This window comes from Poecilia reticulata, chromosome 2, assembly GCF_904066995.2.
Source record: "Poecilia reticulata chromosome 2, P_reticulata-male-v2, whole genome shotgun sequence".
Classification (NCBI taxonomy): Eukaryota; Metazoa; Chordata; class Actinopteri; order Cyprinodontiformes; family Poeciliidae; genus Poecilia; species Poecilia reticulata.
The window spans coordinates 2,737,091-2,754,385 of NC_088831.1; the positions used below are offsets into that span (position 1 = coordinate 2,737,091).

Sequence of the window (17,295 nt, forward strand, 5' to 3'; positions counted from 1 at the left end):
GACAGCTGCACATATAGGTCACATTTCTTGGACTGCCTTTTATGACCTATTCTCACACTCATACACACACACGCACGCACACTCCCACACACGCCCACACACACACACACACCCGCACAACACACACTTCCAAGCCCTTTAGATAATACTATCAGGCAATGTACAGTACATGTGGGGTCTGTGTGTGTGTGGAAGGAGGAGACAGTCAATGTGGGACAGTTGGAGTTTCTATAAAAAGAAAAACTAAGAATAAAGACAGGACTTTGGGATTCATCCTGTAGAACAATGATATAACTTAACTTAAGATCGTTTCTTCTCTCCTTCCATTGATATTGTCATTTCCAGTTTGAAACTAGAAATGGCTGTATCACACTTAATCACACTGTATCACACTTAATAATGTGTGATACAGCCATTATTAGCAGGTACTGTAACTTTTTCACGCTTCATTGCATTCTAACCACAAACTTTAATAATGTAATTTGAAATACTTTTCAAGCAATATTTCAATATATTCTGGGCCTCCCTTCTGAAGCTGCTGCCCCCGCGACCCGACCCCGGATAAGGGGAAGAAAATGGATGGATGGATGGATGGATGGATGGATGGATGGATGGATGGATGGATGGATGGATGGATATTCAATATTTATTTTGTATTTGAACTATTATTAGTTATCTTGTTGGATTTTTTTTCCATCATCAGATATTAAAATTAAGAAAATCACACTTACCAGTAAGTGTCTATAGACAAAACATCACCTTCTCAGTAAATGTGTTATAGGTATTTTTTCCCCACTTTATACAGTTCGGTCTTTCAAAGCAACATCAGCATGAAAAATACATTCAAATATTAAATTTGTTTAAGTGATTTCAACCCTTTAAAAGTATCTAACATATCCTCACTACTTTTGTGAATAACTAAAAAATAATAAAATTTCCAAAACCTTAGTTTGCGCACACATACACACACACAGCTTTATTTAGCATTACACAATTATTGCAATAGTAAAGAACCTTTACAGAAAAGTAAACTGTGAGAAATATTGCACACTCTGAACAGGAACAAATAGCACCATCTGGTGGGTAAACAGAATAAATAATTGTTGGCTTGAAGTTCAAAATGAAATGTCAACATAAAGGAATGTTTTAATTATGTTAAAAATTGCATTTCCGATAGTTTTCAATGTGACATTTTTTTAGAATAAATATCCTCTGGTTAGTTATACTATGCTCAGTTTCCACAGCCAAAGTCACCCGATAACTGATAACAATAATAAAATCACAATGACATGATGTGTCTTTGGAGTTTATGGGGACTAGTAGTTTTTAGAGTACTATGTATTTTTTTATTTGGCAAAACCCATGTAGATTTGTTGGGCCTTAACAAATAATTACTGTAATTTTAGCTATTAGCATACCCACTCAGAACCAGTCCTAGCCTATTTGGTGCTCTGGGTGAACCATCTTTTTATCTTTTTGGCACCCCCCCAGACCCCTCTATGAAGTTGTCAAGCGGAGGGGGGGAGAGGTGGGGGGGGGGGGGATTGGTGTGATGATGTATTATGTTTCGGGTTCCAGGATCGGTACCACTGCAACAATTTTTGTAAAAAAGTTGGTAAAAATACAGAAAAGGTGCAGCACCAAGGACGTCAATGTGTAGCGTTTGTGATAAAGTTTGCATCTCTTTATTTCACAAAAACTTATTTTATACAAACAATTCCCTGAGCTCCAATTAGTACAGTAGACTCAACCTGTACTAAATATGAACAATTTACTAAATTGTAATGTTTAAGTACTTCAAGACTTAAATCTGAGTTTTACTTTCACTCTGGGAATAAATAAAATAATCTGCAAACCTTACTTTAAATAATTAACCTTAGACAAATTAACATGCTTTGGAAAAATACTTTTCCTTAACACTTATTCCTTTGCAATTATTTATCATACTGAATAAAACACATAACATATAGCTTCACAAATTTCTGCAAGTGTGGGGGAAACCAATCTGTTCCACCGGTGGTCCCCAAACTACGGCCCGCGGGCCGGATTCGGCCCGCCTCCAGGGAAACTATCGTAATCAGTTCAGTTAAATCTAAACTTGGCAACTTTTTTCTTTTTCAACCCTAATAAATGTGATATTCAATTGACCTGTTATTCCTCAGATTTTGGGTGTCCGCCCCCCACTGCTGCTGCTGCATCGTTGTGGAAAACATGGAGCGGCAGAGATATCTGTGGCTTATATGTGTATGTTTACTGTTTTTTTTTTTATTTTTTATTTTTATAACTTTGGGGTTGTGGCTTGTCCGGTGCGGTTTATAGTCCGGAAAATACGGACTATAATCCTTTCTTAATTTTTTTCTGTGAAGAACCCAGGAGGGTTATTTGGTTATTATTTATTTCATTAATAGTGTTATTATTTATTTCCTGACTTTTGTTCTCTGAAGAACCCAGAGAATGTTATTTGATTATGCTTTCTGGAAAACAATACATTTTTACATTTAGGCACTCCTGCAACCGTCACACTTTTTCTGTTACAAACTGACTCCGGCCGCCCCCCAGAGAAAGGAAAAGTTCAGTGGTCCTCACAGGAAAAAGTTTGGGGAGCCCTGTGTTCCACAGTTTAACCTGACGACCTGCCTTCAAGATAATACACAGGGCAAATGACCCACCTCTACCGGCGGACCCATGAGCGTGCATTACGCTGCGGAGAGCGGCGGATTGAAACAGACTCTTTTTAGCGTAAAAAAAACTGTTTATAAATCCTATTATGATTCTTTTTTTTAGCATTCGCACAGTTTAACTACATTTTGAAGTAACATTTTTGAGTGTTTGGTTGACCACTAACCTGTAAAAATACAGAAAAGGTGCAGCACCAGTGAACACAGCCTGGAGTGTTTGTCATCCAGTTGAGCGTGGATATGATGGATGGAATACATCACTATACTCGTCCACAAACAAAGGTTCCACAGGCATGCTGCTCACATTTATCAGTCCCTTCCGCCAAACATTTAAAATAAGCTGTAAAATCTATCAGAAAATTACCGCAATTTTGTTACACAAAACAAAGTAGGTTGCGGGTGTCAATATGTAATATAACATATTTCAAAACTTCAAATGTGCATTACCTTCATTTGGTTCCCATCCTCCAATGACAGTTTGCGCTTGGTTGAAACGTCACCAAAAAAAAAACAAACAAAAAAAACCCTCTCACAAAATTAAGTAAATGTAGAGTATAAAACAAAAACATGTCACCTTATCAGGTAGTTAGTCTTTGGTCTATATACAGTATATATATATGGAAGAGTATGGTCAAATATGACCACAAAGGTCGCTGTTCAGCAACATTAGCTAATTCTCATATCAAAAGGCATTTTTACTCACAGCTCTTATTTCCGGTATTTCCATATATTTGAACTTTGTCTCAGATAGTTTTTGTAATTCTGATGCAAGTTATGCAATAATAATTTCACGTTCAAAAAACAAAATATGTTCTATCAGCAGATTGTTTCCTGAACCAGATTGCAAGAAATCTGAATTTCAAAAAGCTGATAATAAAATGAAAAACCTTTGTACAATACCTATATAGGATCTCTTTTTTACCTTTTAAAAAGTGATCAATCATACTATTATATAGTAAAAATATGATGAAGGCATCTAAAAAATAACTCAGCTGAAAAGCAAATATAGTGTAACCTCTCATCGCTCAAGGCCACTCTTTGCTATTGTTTAGCGACAGAAAGCTCCTGCCTGCAGACAGATAGCAGCAGAGCCCAAACAACAGCGTGTGAACAGAGACGGTCTTACAGATTCAACATGGTGTCTTGGTCTGTCCTCATTCTGGGGACTCTCTGGATCCAAGGTCTGCTCCAGGTCTGTAGCACGGAGAAGCTGCCCAGAGGGGTGGTGGTGTCCTGGTTCAGGGAGCAGGTTCTGGAAGGTCTGGGCCTGTTGGAGCCTCCGGTACTTGCTTCACAGAGAGCAAATCGGGAAGGAGCGAAGCCAGAGGCAAGGCAGTTTCAGGCGAGGGTCCCGAGGATTAGCAGGGCGGTCCGGGTCAGGCAGCAACCCAGCCCGGGTCAAGACAGATCCGAAGTGATTCTGTTTCCAAGTCCAGGTGATAATTCTTTATGTTCTATTAGAATGAATTTACCAGCTCAAATGTTGAGTTTAGAGTTAAACACTAGAAGTTTTAAGACACAGAAGAAAATAATGTTAAATAGCCAGTTGAGGTGGCTTGGGCATCTGGTAAGGATGCCTCCTGGACGCCTCCCTGGTGAGGTGTTCCGGGCACATCCCACCGGGAGGAGGCCTCGGGGAAGACCCAGGACACGCTGGAGGGACTATGTGCCTCGGCTGGCTGGGGAACGCCTTGGGATTCCCCCGGAGGAGCTGGAAGAAGGGGCTGGGGAGAGGGAAGTCTGGGCCTCCCTTCTGAAGCTGCTGTCCCCGCGACCCAACCCCGGATAAGCGGCAGAAAATGGATGGATGGATGGATGGATGGATGGATAGCGTTTTACACTAAAGTCACATTCACCCATTCGCACTCACAAACGCTCACACATTTATACATCTGTCTGCACATGTCAGGGGCCAGTACGCTCTCATGGGAGGGCCGCTGGAGGAGGCGCTGGAGGGACTATGTGCCTCGGCTGGCTGGGGAACGCCTTGGGATTCCCCCGGAGGAGCTGGAAGAAGGGGCTGGGGAGAGGGAAGTCTGGGCCTCCCTTCTGAAGCTGCTGTCCCCGCGACCCAACCCCGGATAAGCGGCAGAAAATGGATGGATGGATGGATGGATGGATGGATGGATGGATGGATGGATGGATGGATGGATGGATGGATGGATGGATGGATGGATAGCGTTTTACACTAAAGTCACATTCACCCATTCGCACTCACAAACGCTCACACATTTATACATCTGTCTGCAATTTGGGGTTAAATGCCTTGCCCAAGAGCACATCAACATGTGGCAGAAGGAAGCTGGAATCAAACATACAACCTTCCGATCACGAGACAACTACTCTACCCACACAGCCCCCGTCAATACATATATTAGCTAACTTTACAGATTTTCTGTGATGTCATGGTTGTGCATCAGATATAGACATTGGGCATAAATTCATATCACTTGGTGTTTAGTGATCCGTTTTTCCTTTTCCCAGAAGGCTTTGAGGTTGTTCATGTGTTGCAGCTGCATGTATCCAGCGACTTTATGTTAATTATGTTAATTATGTTAATTTCTATCAAGTCTCAGCAGAAAAGCAGATATATTCCCATGTTTGTAGACAGAATTAACCTTTCAGACAGGCCTGATTTGCATTTAGACCTTTTATGCCACACCAGGCCACCAGATGTCAGTAAAAGCATGTTATCAATTTCATTTCTTCCCTCCGTTCCTCCAACAGATGCCTCCTGGGTCCTGGCTGATGCAGAAGGGAGAGGAAACTGCAGCAGTACACCGTCGTATCGCTTCCAGCCGTCCATTTACTTCCAGGACACCGTAGTATCGTCTGCTCACTTCTGGTTCTTCGCCGGCCCAGCAGTGAACGCCGCGCCGCTGTTCATGCTCACCTCGGCGCAGCGGCGACTCCAGGCGGCCCGGGCTCCCGCAGCGTTCAGCCCCGACGGCTGGACCACCTATGACCTGGATGAGAGCGTACTGGCCCCTGTGGCAGAGGGCCCCTTTTTACTTCAGCTCCAGAGCTCAGGTCAGCACAGTCCGACGAACCCAGATAAAACGCCTTTTCTCCACCTCCACGTTCAGCCCAGAGTGCCTGTCCGTTCCCCCAGAGCTGCCCCAGTCAACATCCCCTGGTGCCCCGCTGCCCTCCGCCTCCTCCAGCGGCCCTCCCATGAAGGGCTCCAGCTCGGGGATTGCCGCAGGGAGCAGGTGGAGATTAGTTTCCAGGAGCTGGGCTGGGACAGCTGGATTGTTCACCCCAAGGTACTCACCTTCTTCTACTGCCGCGGGAACTGCTCGGCCCGGGGCCGGACGGCCGCCCTGCTGGGCATGGCGCATTGCTGCGCTCCGGTTCCGGGGACTATGATGTCCCTAAGGATCACCACTACATCTGACGGCGGATACTCGTTCAAATACGAGACCCTGCCCAACATCATGCCTGAGGAGTGTACCTGTTTCTGAACATGAGGGAAGGAGAAGCTGTGTGAAGCTGACACCCCACGCACGTCAAAAAAATCCAGCAAATAGTCTGAATGGTTAGTGCTCCGTTTGTGCAGCTTTGGTTTTTGAGATATTAAAAGTTATAATTTTTGCCGATGACGTCATCAGTCGCATCCATTTTGCTCCAAACATCAACATTTTTGCTTTGCCGCTGTTACGTCGCCGCCACCACAATGTCACCCAAGGATTATAGTATTATACAAATGACTAAATCTGATTTTACTTTATTTGGTGCTTTCAGAGTTTAAGATTCAGCCGATCACATTCACCCAATTAGGGGACAATTAATTTCACCTGCTGTAGGCTGTACTGTTTTAGTTCTTCGTTGGTTGTCTTCCAGCACATTCCTGTCACGTAAGACTTGTTTTCGGTGTCGTTTTTATGCAATTGAGGTTGCTATATTTTTGTAGAAAAGGGACTACAGTATAAGTTGTGGCATAATCATTACAGTTATAATAAAATTCACTAAATGGGACGGCTGATGACATCATCGGCCAAAATTAGAACTTTTAATATCTCAGAAACGAAAGCTGCACAAACAAAAATTTTAACGGCACAAACCTGCCCAAACGAAGCACTAACCAGACTATTTGCTGGATTTTTTTGACGTGGGTGGGGTGTCAGCTTCACACAGCTGGAAGGAGAGGCTGAATGGGGGTTTGTCTGGCCGGTCTCTTTATAAGGGGAAAGTCGTTGGACAGAACAGGATATTAAAATACTTTATAAACAAAATATTTAGGTTTCTGTTTTTATGGGTGTTAAAAAAAATCGTATGCCATGTTTAGTTTTTTCCTCAATGTTGCATCCAACATGTATGATCCAGATCTCTTTTAAAGAGGGACCTATGCATAAAATCGTAAACACACAGCTACCTGGTTACACATAAATTACATCTTGCAAGATAAGTATTTTATATAAATTGCAGGTTAAGTATAGCAGAGGATTCATCTGATAATTAGCCGAGTAGAACCTCATTAAAGACTGGACGTTAAAGCATAGAGCTGCATAATTTAAAGTTTTGTCCATACGGACAGTCCTGGTCAAAAATTCGAGTCATTCTGAGCTCAATTTTAAAAATCAAATTTATAAAACAAATGGATGAAGTTTAATACAATACTGCAATTTTCTGAGGAAAAACACAAGTAAAGCAAACTTCATAACTACATCCTTATTAGATAACGTGTTTTGACCACAAGGAAGAACAATTTAGATTGTTCTCTTCAAAGATCAACTTTTAAAGTTAAAATTTAACTTAACCTTCTAAAACTATTCCAACATGAATATTGATTCTATACATAAAATGTAATATCAAAAGGCTAAAAAGCTAATGTAAAATGTGACTGCAATAATTCTCCCACAGACCTACATCGTGGGTCTGAGATGGCCTTTCTGAAGGCCATCTCAGACCTTCAGAAAGGCCTCAGATTTTGGTGATAACTGGACTGATTCATTTCTGGAGGTCAGAAGCAGGCATTTAGACAGATTCACAGCACAGTGTCAATGTCTGCATTTTTTTCTGCTTCCTTTCAGCTCAGGATGAGGAGTTGAGACATAGCCAACAGAAATCCTTGAAAATGAAACAGTATAGTCACAGGTTACAAATGTTTACATTTTAAAGGGATAACTTCCACTTTGTTTCCATGGACAGTAAAATTGTCAGGCACATTTATAGCTTATGACATGTCGTTTTCAAATTGGTGATTTCTACTCAAGTTTGGTTGTGGATATCGACTGATTCAAATAGAATGGTGTCGCTTTCCTCCCATCTGCCACTAGATGTCACTGTAGGTCATAATTTGCTTCATTTCAAATTAAAACTGTCAAAAAAAATGTGTCGGCCAAAGTTCACTTAACTACGGTACTCAACACAAGTGAGCTGGTCCACTTACTCATTTGGACTTTTATTCAGAGAGATACGGACATATGGGACCAGAGAGTTGACTCAAATATATTTATTTACTCTGACAAAATAATCTCTACAGTTACAACAACAACAACAACAAAAAAAAAACTACAAAACTTGCAATAGGAAAAAAGTCAAAGTATAAATCATTGAAGGAGTACCATATTCAAAACTGGAATGTCGTCTCTTGCAACAGCGAGAAGTGATATCATACAGGAACGATCAGTCTGCAGCCAAGGATTGTAAAGGTAACTATGAAGCTATGGAAAGGTTTGAAGTCTTAAAGCTACAGATGAGAAATCTATTGAACTGAACATGTTAAATGGCTCCAGTCCGTTCAGAGCGGTTTCCTCATCAGGATGACCGTTAGGCAGCTTTAAAGAAAAATGTCCATCTTCTCTGAACACACTGGAGTAACTCTTCTACATTCTACTTGTTAAGCTGAAAGCTGTTAAAATGAAAGTTTAGATGAAAAACATTTCCCATTAATTAAGGATTCAAGCATTGCCCAGGTATACATTTTGGCCAACTGGACTTTCAAACACATCTATGTACCAGTTCTGTTGACTTGGCCAGGATGGGTTAAGAAAATCTTGCAAAGAGAAAAAAAGATACTGCAGAGTCCAATTGACATAGCCTGAGGCTGTGCCGTTTAGGAATCCAATAACAACAAGCCTCAACATTCAGTGGCAGTTAACGAGAAAAAAAAAAGCACAAACTATTGGCTCAGCCAGAGGAGTTTGGAGCTTTAAGGTCTTAGCTGGATGAGGATTATTGCATGGCTACAAATAAACAGGATATGTGTAAAGATCAGGGCTTAACTGAAGGCACAGTCTAGGTTTGGCAAGCAGAAAAACTCCACATGTGGCAGGCTTTCAAGTTTACTGTCACACAGATTCTGTCAGCAGTTCCTTTGCTTTGCACTGACCACCAATACTGAAAGGCACAAATCGTTCATCCACACAAACACATTCACACACAAACGCACACTTAGGTCTCCCTCAGTGGTACGACTGCTTTCCTCATGTGTGCTTCCCTCCCGTTCCAACATTTAAGGCCAGTAGGAATGGGAGGACAAGACATCTGAGGCAGGAAGCACGCTCAGGCATGTATTCCTGGGAGAAGGAACAAAAACAGAAACGGTCAGCAACTAAGTTTCATCAAATCTGGACTCGGAGTTGGCTGTTCTAAGCTACCTTCTCTGAATCAGTGTTCACTTCATCAATATAAATTATGCACATAAAAATGTCTTCCAATTATTCTGATATATTTGCCAATTGTGCTCAGTCTTAGAACTGATCTTGGTCCAACTCGTCCAGCTCAACGTGTGATCATTACCTTTCTCGCTTGATTCTCCTTGCTTTTCTTGTGCGAAGTTCAGACGGTTCTGCTCAGCAGCTGTCTGTACAGCTGTATTCACCTCCGGGCTGCTGCTGCGTGAGGGGCTTCCTTCATCTGCCTGGTATGCAAGATCCAGATGCTGCTGCGCCATCTTCAGATGCCTCCTCAGCCGCTCTAGTTCCCTCGATGATGGACCCTCATCTCCAAAGCTCTCTCGGCCCGAGTCGCCCATTGGCAAGTCCCTCAGCTCTCCTTTTAGCTTCTCCTTCTTCATGGTGGCATGGTATCCTGGCGGGGCCGTGGGTAAGGAACGGGACGAAGGCGGACGTGGAGTGCGCCGGGAATTAAGAATGGCACGTCTACGGAACGTGTCACGGATGCCACCGACGCCCAAATGGAGGATTTCCAGGACAGTGAGGAAAAGGCAGAGGAAGGACACGACGTACATAACCAGGAGAAAGATGGTTTTCTCAGTAGGTCGGGACACGAAGCAGTCCACCGTGTGTGGACATGGGGAGCGGGTGCAGATGTAGGAGGGGATCACCTCAAAGCCATAGAGGAAGTACTGGCCAAAGAGGAATGCAATCTCAAAGGCAGAACGCCACAGCAGCTGGCATACGTAGACTTTCATAAGTCCATCACGCAGAATTTGTCGTCGACCATCATGCTTCGTTTCTGCACAGCAACAGGAAAAAAAGCAGAGAAATGGTAAATAGACTGAATTTATTTGATGCTTTTCTAGTTAACGCCAAGGATTTTACACTGGAGCCAACTTCAAACATTTGCAAAGATGTTGCCCAGGAGCACATTGACTCCTCTGGCAGGAGGAAATCAAAATTTAACCAACATTTGGATTGCAAGGCACCTATACCAGCCAAACCAGTTACCCAGAACCTTCCTTCCCATCAAGAAGGTATTCAGTCTCCTTAAATGCATTCTTGACTTGCCTTTTTCTTTTTTTTCTGGCTTGTCCGGTTCAATCTCCTCAGCAATCATCGGATCCTCCTCTCCGTTGTCCTCTGCTTCTTCATAGTCCCGCACCGCTCCACGGCTGACTATAGGTATCCTCTTCTTGTTCCGAATGGGACGGTACTCCGTGTCATCCATGCGAGCAATTTTGTGCATGGCAAAGCCAAGGTACATGATTGTGGGAGTGGTGATCATTATCACCTGAAAGAAAAGGCACAGGTCAGGGGGGGAAGCAGCGAGTAAACTCCTCGCTACTTTGGACAGGCTACCTGAAAGATCCAGAATCTGACATGTGAGAGCGGAGCAAAGGCGTCATAGCACACATTCTCACATCCAGGCTGTTGGGTGTTGCAAACAAATTTGCTCTGTTCATCATAGTAGATGGTTTCCCCACCAACGGCTGTCAGCACGATGCGGAAAATGATCAGTACAGTCAGCCAGATCTTCCCCACAAAGGTGGAGTGGTTGGAGATTTCATCCAGCAGACGCGTCAGGAAGCTCCAACTCATGGTGCCGAGGAAACCAAAGCACTAAGTCGGATCTGAGGGAGAAATAATGCTTTAATGTAAATATCAAGGTCTTTTTTTAACAAAACAAACTATGTTTAGCATGCTTTGTGCAGGTTCTGCTTCCTTCTTTAGGTGTATAACATTGCAAGAGAGAACAGAGTACGACCCTATTTAGAGCTAATGCAACATGCTTTCTGCATTTAATACCTACTGTTCCTTCTGATGTCAACCCTTTTGTATCAAGACCTCAAGATTTAACATGTCTAACAGATGTTCACCGACCTGATATACTTCCACGCAAAAAAGTGAGGGGAACTTATACAGAGGCTCTCGCCAAGTAAAAAGCATGCGATTGGTCTTCCCCCGCCCCCTCTATACTACAATAATTGATTGCTATGATTTCAACAGACCTGATACTACTTGTCTACTTGGCAAAAGAACTGGATAAATTCTGAAAACTGCTCACATTCAAATAAAACTGGAAATTCCAAGACAGAGTTAAGCAGCCAATCTTCATGTCCCAGATTTGTTAAGCACAAAGGAAGTGAGACTACTGACACCAGTGGCTTAATAAAGCAGTTTAGTAGCGTTAATGAAAGCAGCCTGTTGTAGAGAAACTGACCACAAGACTCAAGTATCCTTTAGCCCAGTATGTAGAGCTACCACTACAGTGAATTTGTTGCCAGTACCCAATTTCACATTAAGATTACGTATCTATGAATTGAAAAGAGGAAAATTTTGTTATTGTAGACTATTTGTAACAGCCATTGAAAAATAAATTTCAGAACATTGGAACCACTGTTTATTTCTACTACAATTGCACCATAATTGGAGCTAAACACTTGTGGTTTCCAGCCATGTAAAACTTGCCACTTTTGCTGATAGGCTGGATGATGATCTGGAGCATCCCCTTCAGTGGGAAACACCACAAGGCTCATCATTCAAGGAACTCACTGAAGCAAGAACAAGATACATTTCCCCAATATGACAATCTCATATCTTAAGGACTGAATTCTGGCCTCCAAGAGGACAATGCCTATTCCCACAGAATAGGGTTCCAACAGAGAACCTGATGACCAGTTTATAGCCCTGACCTCTCAACCCAATTAATATAATTTGGAGTTCAGTTTGAAAGCGTTTCTTTAACTTTCTGGTTAAAGAATAAAATGGTGACCACAGTTATACAAGTCTGCAGTTTGTACGATTGGATAATTGAAGTTTGAGTAAATAAGACAATGACAACCTTTCAGTTACATAATTAACTCCTCATCCCACCCATGCATTCTCTACCAAAATTTCACCACTTAGATTTTGAAAAAGAGCCAAGACTAAAGTATGAATTGTGCAAAGAAAACAAGGAATTTTGTTTTAAAAGTTTAAAGCCATTGAATAGTTTAACTCTCAAAAAAAAAATTCTGCCAATTAGTATTGGGGTTTTAAGCATTACACATGCCCTATGACACCAGTTACTTGGAATCAAAAGGGGTTCAATTGCAAGTGACCAAATCCAGTTGGTCAAATTTAGTCTCAATTTCAAATTCTGACCAGACTCCAAATCTAAACCTAAAATTAGAAATATGTACATAGCTTTGATACGTTAGTTTATTCTTTTTGTTTTTGAAGAAAAAACACCTTGTTCTTTTGATTCTAGTCACCATAGATTTATTCTTGGATTGTTAGATTCTAAAACTTGGCTTCAGAAGGTTTCCAGATAGTTTTCAGATTGAGAAACCCCTGAAGTTTATGAGAGAGTTATTTTCACCCAGTTCTTTGGTTTTAAGTTGCTTTTCTAAATTACGCCTTGGAAAATTATTCTAATAAAATCCATTTGTCTACACATTTTTTAAGATCCTTAACTGAGAATTCTGGCTTTGTTTTGCCAGCCTATAAAACTTAAATCTGAATATTTGGGGGTTTTAATCGTCTTGTTGGACAACAGAAGTACTTGGAAACAAATTGTTGTTTTCCCTCCCCATTTTCTAACACTTTATAGACCACATGAATAACAGAGCAAAGAATTTGTTCCCAACCATTACTCAGCTAGATTTATAAGCAATGCTATTACTCAAACACCCTTAATTGGGGTTATAAAATACCCCAAACAACATCAAACTTTAAGCTTACACGTCTGTACGTTTTGTTTTTTTTAAGAGAAATGTACACGGAGTGAACAACGATGACTGATAAGAGATTAAGCCAAGTGCTTTGTTTTCCTCAAAGTTCTACAAAACTGAACATATTTATCTTGTCAGTTAGGACATAAAAACTTCTGGTAGCAGTTTAGTAAACCCACAGTCTCACTACTAACTGGCATAAAAAACTTAATCCTAAAAGAAATCCAAGAGCCCACCAGTAAACTGCAGCCAGGAGACCTGCTGTGGCTTTGGACGGCAGGAATTATTGTACTGAAGCAATGAACACTCAGGAATTTATTTACCACCTCACAGCCCTGTAATGATGTCATTAAATTACCCTAAACATGGCCAGGATCTACAACAGAACAGAGCTTGGACTTTCATACTTCACTTTACAGAAAGAGTGATTTGTGTTTAGTGGAAGACAACTTCTCAAAGTAAACTTTGAAAGTTTGTACAATGTTCATTGAAAGTCTCTTCCCATGCAAGATGAATGGCACCAACATGGGTGAAGATTTCCTTTCAGAAGGGAAAAAAAAAACATCCATGTTTCAATGAGTCACTACAAAAAAAGCCAAGCTACAATGGCTTCCTTCGTCAAGTTCACCCTGTAACAAACTCCCACCTTCAGATGACGAATTGACCAAACCGACTTGTCTGAACCCGAGGTGCCAGCTGGAAATATCTGGAGCTTCAAGGAGACTAAAGCAATGAAAACAGTCTGTGGAAATTATGGCTTTTGAATCACAGACCTACAAGCCTCCTACTTGCAGAGACATCGTGTCATTAAATCAAACAAGCCCCAGTAAATGCCGGTTCTTGCTTGTGGGAACATGCAAAGATATTTGACCAAACAGCACCTTGGTGACCTTGAAAGAAAATTTGGAGACAGAAACAAGCACAGCACCATCTGCTCTGGTCCCCAGACTATGATTATATCCTTCATATGTCTTGTCCTAAAAATGTAAAAAAAAAAAATTTTTTTAAATCATGTGGTTCATGCATTTAGCCTCAAATGACCTGATCTGACTCTCTGTGGATGGCTGGGTTACGTACAGCTAGTAAGGGATAAAATTTAAAAGCCTTTCTGGCAGAAACCAAAGCAGCTCCTCTCTTTAAACCTCCATTTAAGAAAAAACACCTCAGATATTAAGCCTATTTTTATTTGGAGAATATGTCGACCAAAAGCATCTTTTCTTTTTTTAAAAGTTTTGAACAGCCCCAAAGCCTTTCACCACTATTGACCCATGCAATTAAAATGGGAAAGCATGCCAAATACAAGAGCTAAAAGGTGACAAATGAGTGCCAAGAGGCTTCCACTTTATTTCCGTCAGGCAAAAGACTCAAGAGAACCTGAAGAATTTAAACTTACTGAACCTAAAAAAAGTTGGAGATGTAGATTACACAGAAAAGTAGTTTTCTGATTTAGAGAAAAATATGAAAAACGAACAAGCTAATGGTTGGTTAAATCTCACATCAAGACTTCCAAAGAACAGAAGCTTCCGACAGGACAGGAGCTCAGTGACCTTTCCCACAAATCACCTCCAATAAAACACAAAAAGACATGCCAAAGGCAGCCGTTTATAGGAGAACAATGATTTGAGTTTAGATATCTCACAAAACCTCAAGACTAATTCAAAATCTAGGTTTACTCGACCTCTTAAAAACAGTCCAAGAAGTCCAACACCATGGGCATGAATATATTCAGACTTAAGTTGATTTCAGAGGATCTCAGCAACGCCGATGACCCTTCTTAAACAGAAGTTTTCACCTCGGTTCCATCAAGCAAAACATTGGGAACAATTGGAAGTTTCATCTTGCATCTGAAGAATCTTTGGATGTATAAAAATATTTGTCTGTTTAGAAGTCTCAAACTTAATGTTTACCATCCAAAAGAGCAAAAAGCCCCTTACCTCCAGAAGCGGCGACAGCTCACCATCCACCAATGTATAGGACTAAAAGTCTAGAGTAAATGCAAACGCCGCCACCTCCCACCATTACAAACAAAACTTCTCAGAGTGGCTCATTTGCCAGTGTAGGCAGCGATTTAATGGCTTTTCTGCTTGAGGAGTCTCTCTGCTCCAGGATATTGTGGGTATGTAAGAAGGGTGGGGGTAGACTGGAGAAATTTGGGCAAAAGATCTGGACAAAGCAAAAGGCGAGTAAACATTCCTGCTTAACCAAAACCAGAAAGCTTGAATTCTTAGGGTTCACAGAGCAGAGAGAGGACACTTGAAATCCCTTTCATGCAGTCTGAGCAGCAACCCAGGAATCTTTGGCCATCATGCCTTCCCCCTGGGGCGTCAGCCATAAGGTTAAAATCCACAAAACTCATCCTAAAGGCAGCTTTTTAAGATCCTCGTGACTGCTCTGTTTTAAAGACGCCACGATGAAAAATAGTTGAAAAGTACAAAAGAGAAAAAAAAAGAAAACTTCCAAGAAGCATGAACACGCTTTGCTGAGTCAGACTTAGATGTTTTGGAAATTGTGGCATTCCATGAGGAAAACAAAGTGCTGCCAAGCTTTAGTGGGAGAAACAAACAAAAAAAAAACACACACACAAAAAAAAATCACTCTTAAAAAGGAAAGTCAACCATAAGTACCAGACTAGCTTAAGCCACTAGTTAGAAATATTGCTGTTTTTTGTAATTATACACCCCAATTAGATGCGCAGCCACCTAAGAAAAATATTCAGTAAGTTTTTTTCATTGAGACTGGAAAACACTCACCGCTCTGACACGCGCAGCCCCAGAACTCGCCACGAGAAAAAATAAATAAATAAAACCCCTAAAAACGTGATACGGTTCCACTAAAAACAACCCAAACTGTGAAAAGTAACTTTCTACACATTAAAACGCCACAGCGAGCTTTAACTTGAACAGTGCAGAAAACTAAACAGTTTGTTGGTGCCAAATACTCACCGTGTGCGCCCCAGCTCCGCGCGACTTCTCTCCTCTCACTTAATTGCCTCACCAGGTTTTTCTAATTAACGCTCGCTTGCGCGCCCCCCCTCTCTTTTTCTCTCTCTCATTGACGTCTGAGCCAGCCTACGCTAAGAACGCATGCGGCCCGCGCTGACCCCATGTGTCGGGGTCCCGAACGAGTGGACAAAAAGGAGATCTTTGATTCCTCGAGACTCCTCGCTGCCCTCCTTCTCCCTCCTCCACCTAACTCGGCCCCATTCAAGAAGAAGGAGGCCCCTCCAGTGAAACATGAGATCCGCGACACTGACTACCGTTCTGCCCTCGCGACAAAAGGACCATGAGAATCCCATTACATGTTTCATAAGATGCAGTGCAAGTGTCACCGTGTAATTTTAGGTCTCCAATCTGGGACAGTGGAGGATTTGAGAAGCTTCAAACTGTAGGACAAAACATTTTTGCTTCCAAACCACCACAAACAGGCATTTAAGACAATTTTATTAATTAAAATCTTTGAAGGTTAACAATTAAACCACACATATAATTTTTATTATAATTAGAACATATGTGGAAAAGACCAAATAAAAAAAACTGTTAACAAACTACAGTGTATTAATTATTTTTCAAAATGTTTGCCATAATGCAAATTTCAGTAAATGGATTGTGTTTTAAAGCAACAGTTAATTTTAGTTTTAAACAGCCACTTTTTTTCTGTAGCAACTAGCTGTGTAACTTAAAGATGGAAGATATTGATATGATAAAGTAAATAAAAAATAAAAGCTATTTCAGCTGTATTATTTTTATTTAGAACTTCCTATGCTTTTTTTTACTTGAATCAGTCACCCAATAGCGTTTTACCTCTTCTGACTTCCTATAGCTGCTAGCTGCGGTGCAGTCCTAATGCTAGCTTGTAAGTAAATAGATAAGAAGTTGGGATTTAGTTAGCTAAAATTCTTATTAGAATTCTTATTAGCTGTAGTGCATGTTGCACTACAGCTAATAAGAATTTTCCTAGCATCACTGCTACAAACAGGTAACTACACCTTAGCTTGTTTACCTATATGCATTTCTTTATAGAAATGCAACCAGCAACTTTATTTTCTTTTAGCAATCATCTCATTATTGCTGAATAATTTTGTAATTATGTCAATCTCATTTTTCTGTCCTGCAACGTTGTACTGCATTAGATTCCTTGTTGTTGCATTGATTTCACAAATATTTCTGTTTCATGTTGTTTGAAAAGAGAATACAGACATATTGTTGATGTCTTGTTTTAGTTATTCATATCAAGTGTCCTTAAAAGAATACTACATGTAATTTGTTTTTTTTTATTGAT

At 41.0% G+C, this 17,295-nt stretch overlaps 2 protein-coding genes across 4 annotated transcripts; one reads left to right on the forward strand and one right to left on the reverse strand.

Annotated features, from left to right (window-relative positions):
* The first annotated feature begins 3,798 nt into the window (after positions 1 to 3,798).
* Positions 3,799 to 6,913, forward strand: inha (inhibin subunit alpha). The gene is made up of 2 exons (XM_008423426.3): positions 3,799 to 4,114; positions 5,406 to 6,913. Exons 1-2 carry the CDS (start codon positions 3,814 to 3,816, stop codon positions 6,140 to 6,142), a joined length of 1,038 nt encoding a protein of 345 aa, XP_008421648.2. The 5' UTR covers positions 3,799 to 3,813; the 3' UTR covers positions 6,143 to 6,913.
* A 1,205-nt stretch (positions 6,914 to 8,118) lies between these two features.
* Positions 8,119 to 16,292, reverse strand: LOC103473316 (gap junction gamma-1 protein-like). 3 transcript variants are annotated; one of them, XM_008423440.3, is made up of 5 exons: positions 15,960 to 16,292; positions 10,664 to 10,935; positions 10,373 to 10,595; positions 9,423 to 10,100; positions 8,119 to 9,199 (listed from the first exon to the last, which is right to left on the reverse strand). In XM_008423440.3, the coding sequence occupies exons 2-5, from the start codon at positions 10,901 to 10,903 to the stop codon at positions 9,186 to 9,188; spliced, it is 1,155 nt and encodes a 384-aa protein (XP_008421662.1). In that variant the 5' UTR covers positions 10,904 to 10,935; positions 15,960 to 16,292; the 3' UTR covers positions 8,119 to 9,185. The 3 variants fall into 3 exon arrangements, with proteins under 3 accessions (XP_008421662.1, XP_008421672.1, XP_008421680.1); XM_008423450.2 differs by lacking the exon at positions 15,960 to 16,292 and adding an exon at positions 15,768 to 15,953; XM_008423458.3 differs by lacking the exon at positions 15,960 to 16,292 and adding an exon at positions 14,952 to 15,410.
* Between the last annotated feature and the right edge of the window lie 1,003 nt (positions 16,293 to 17,295).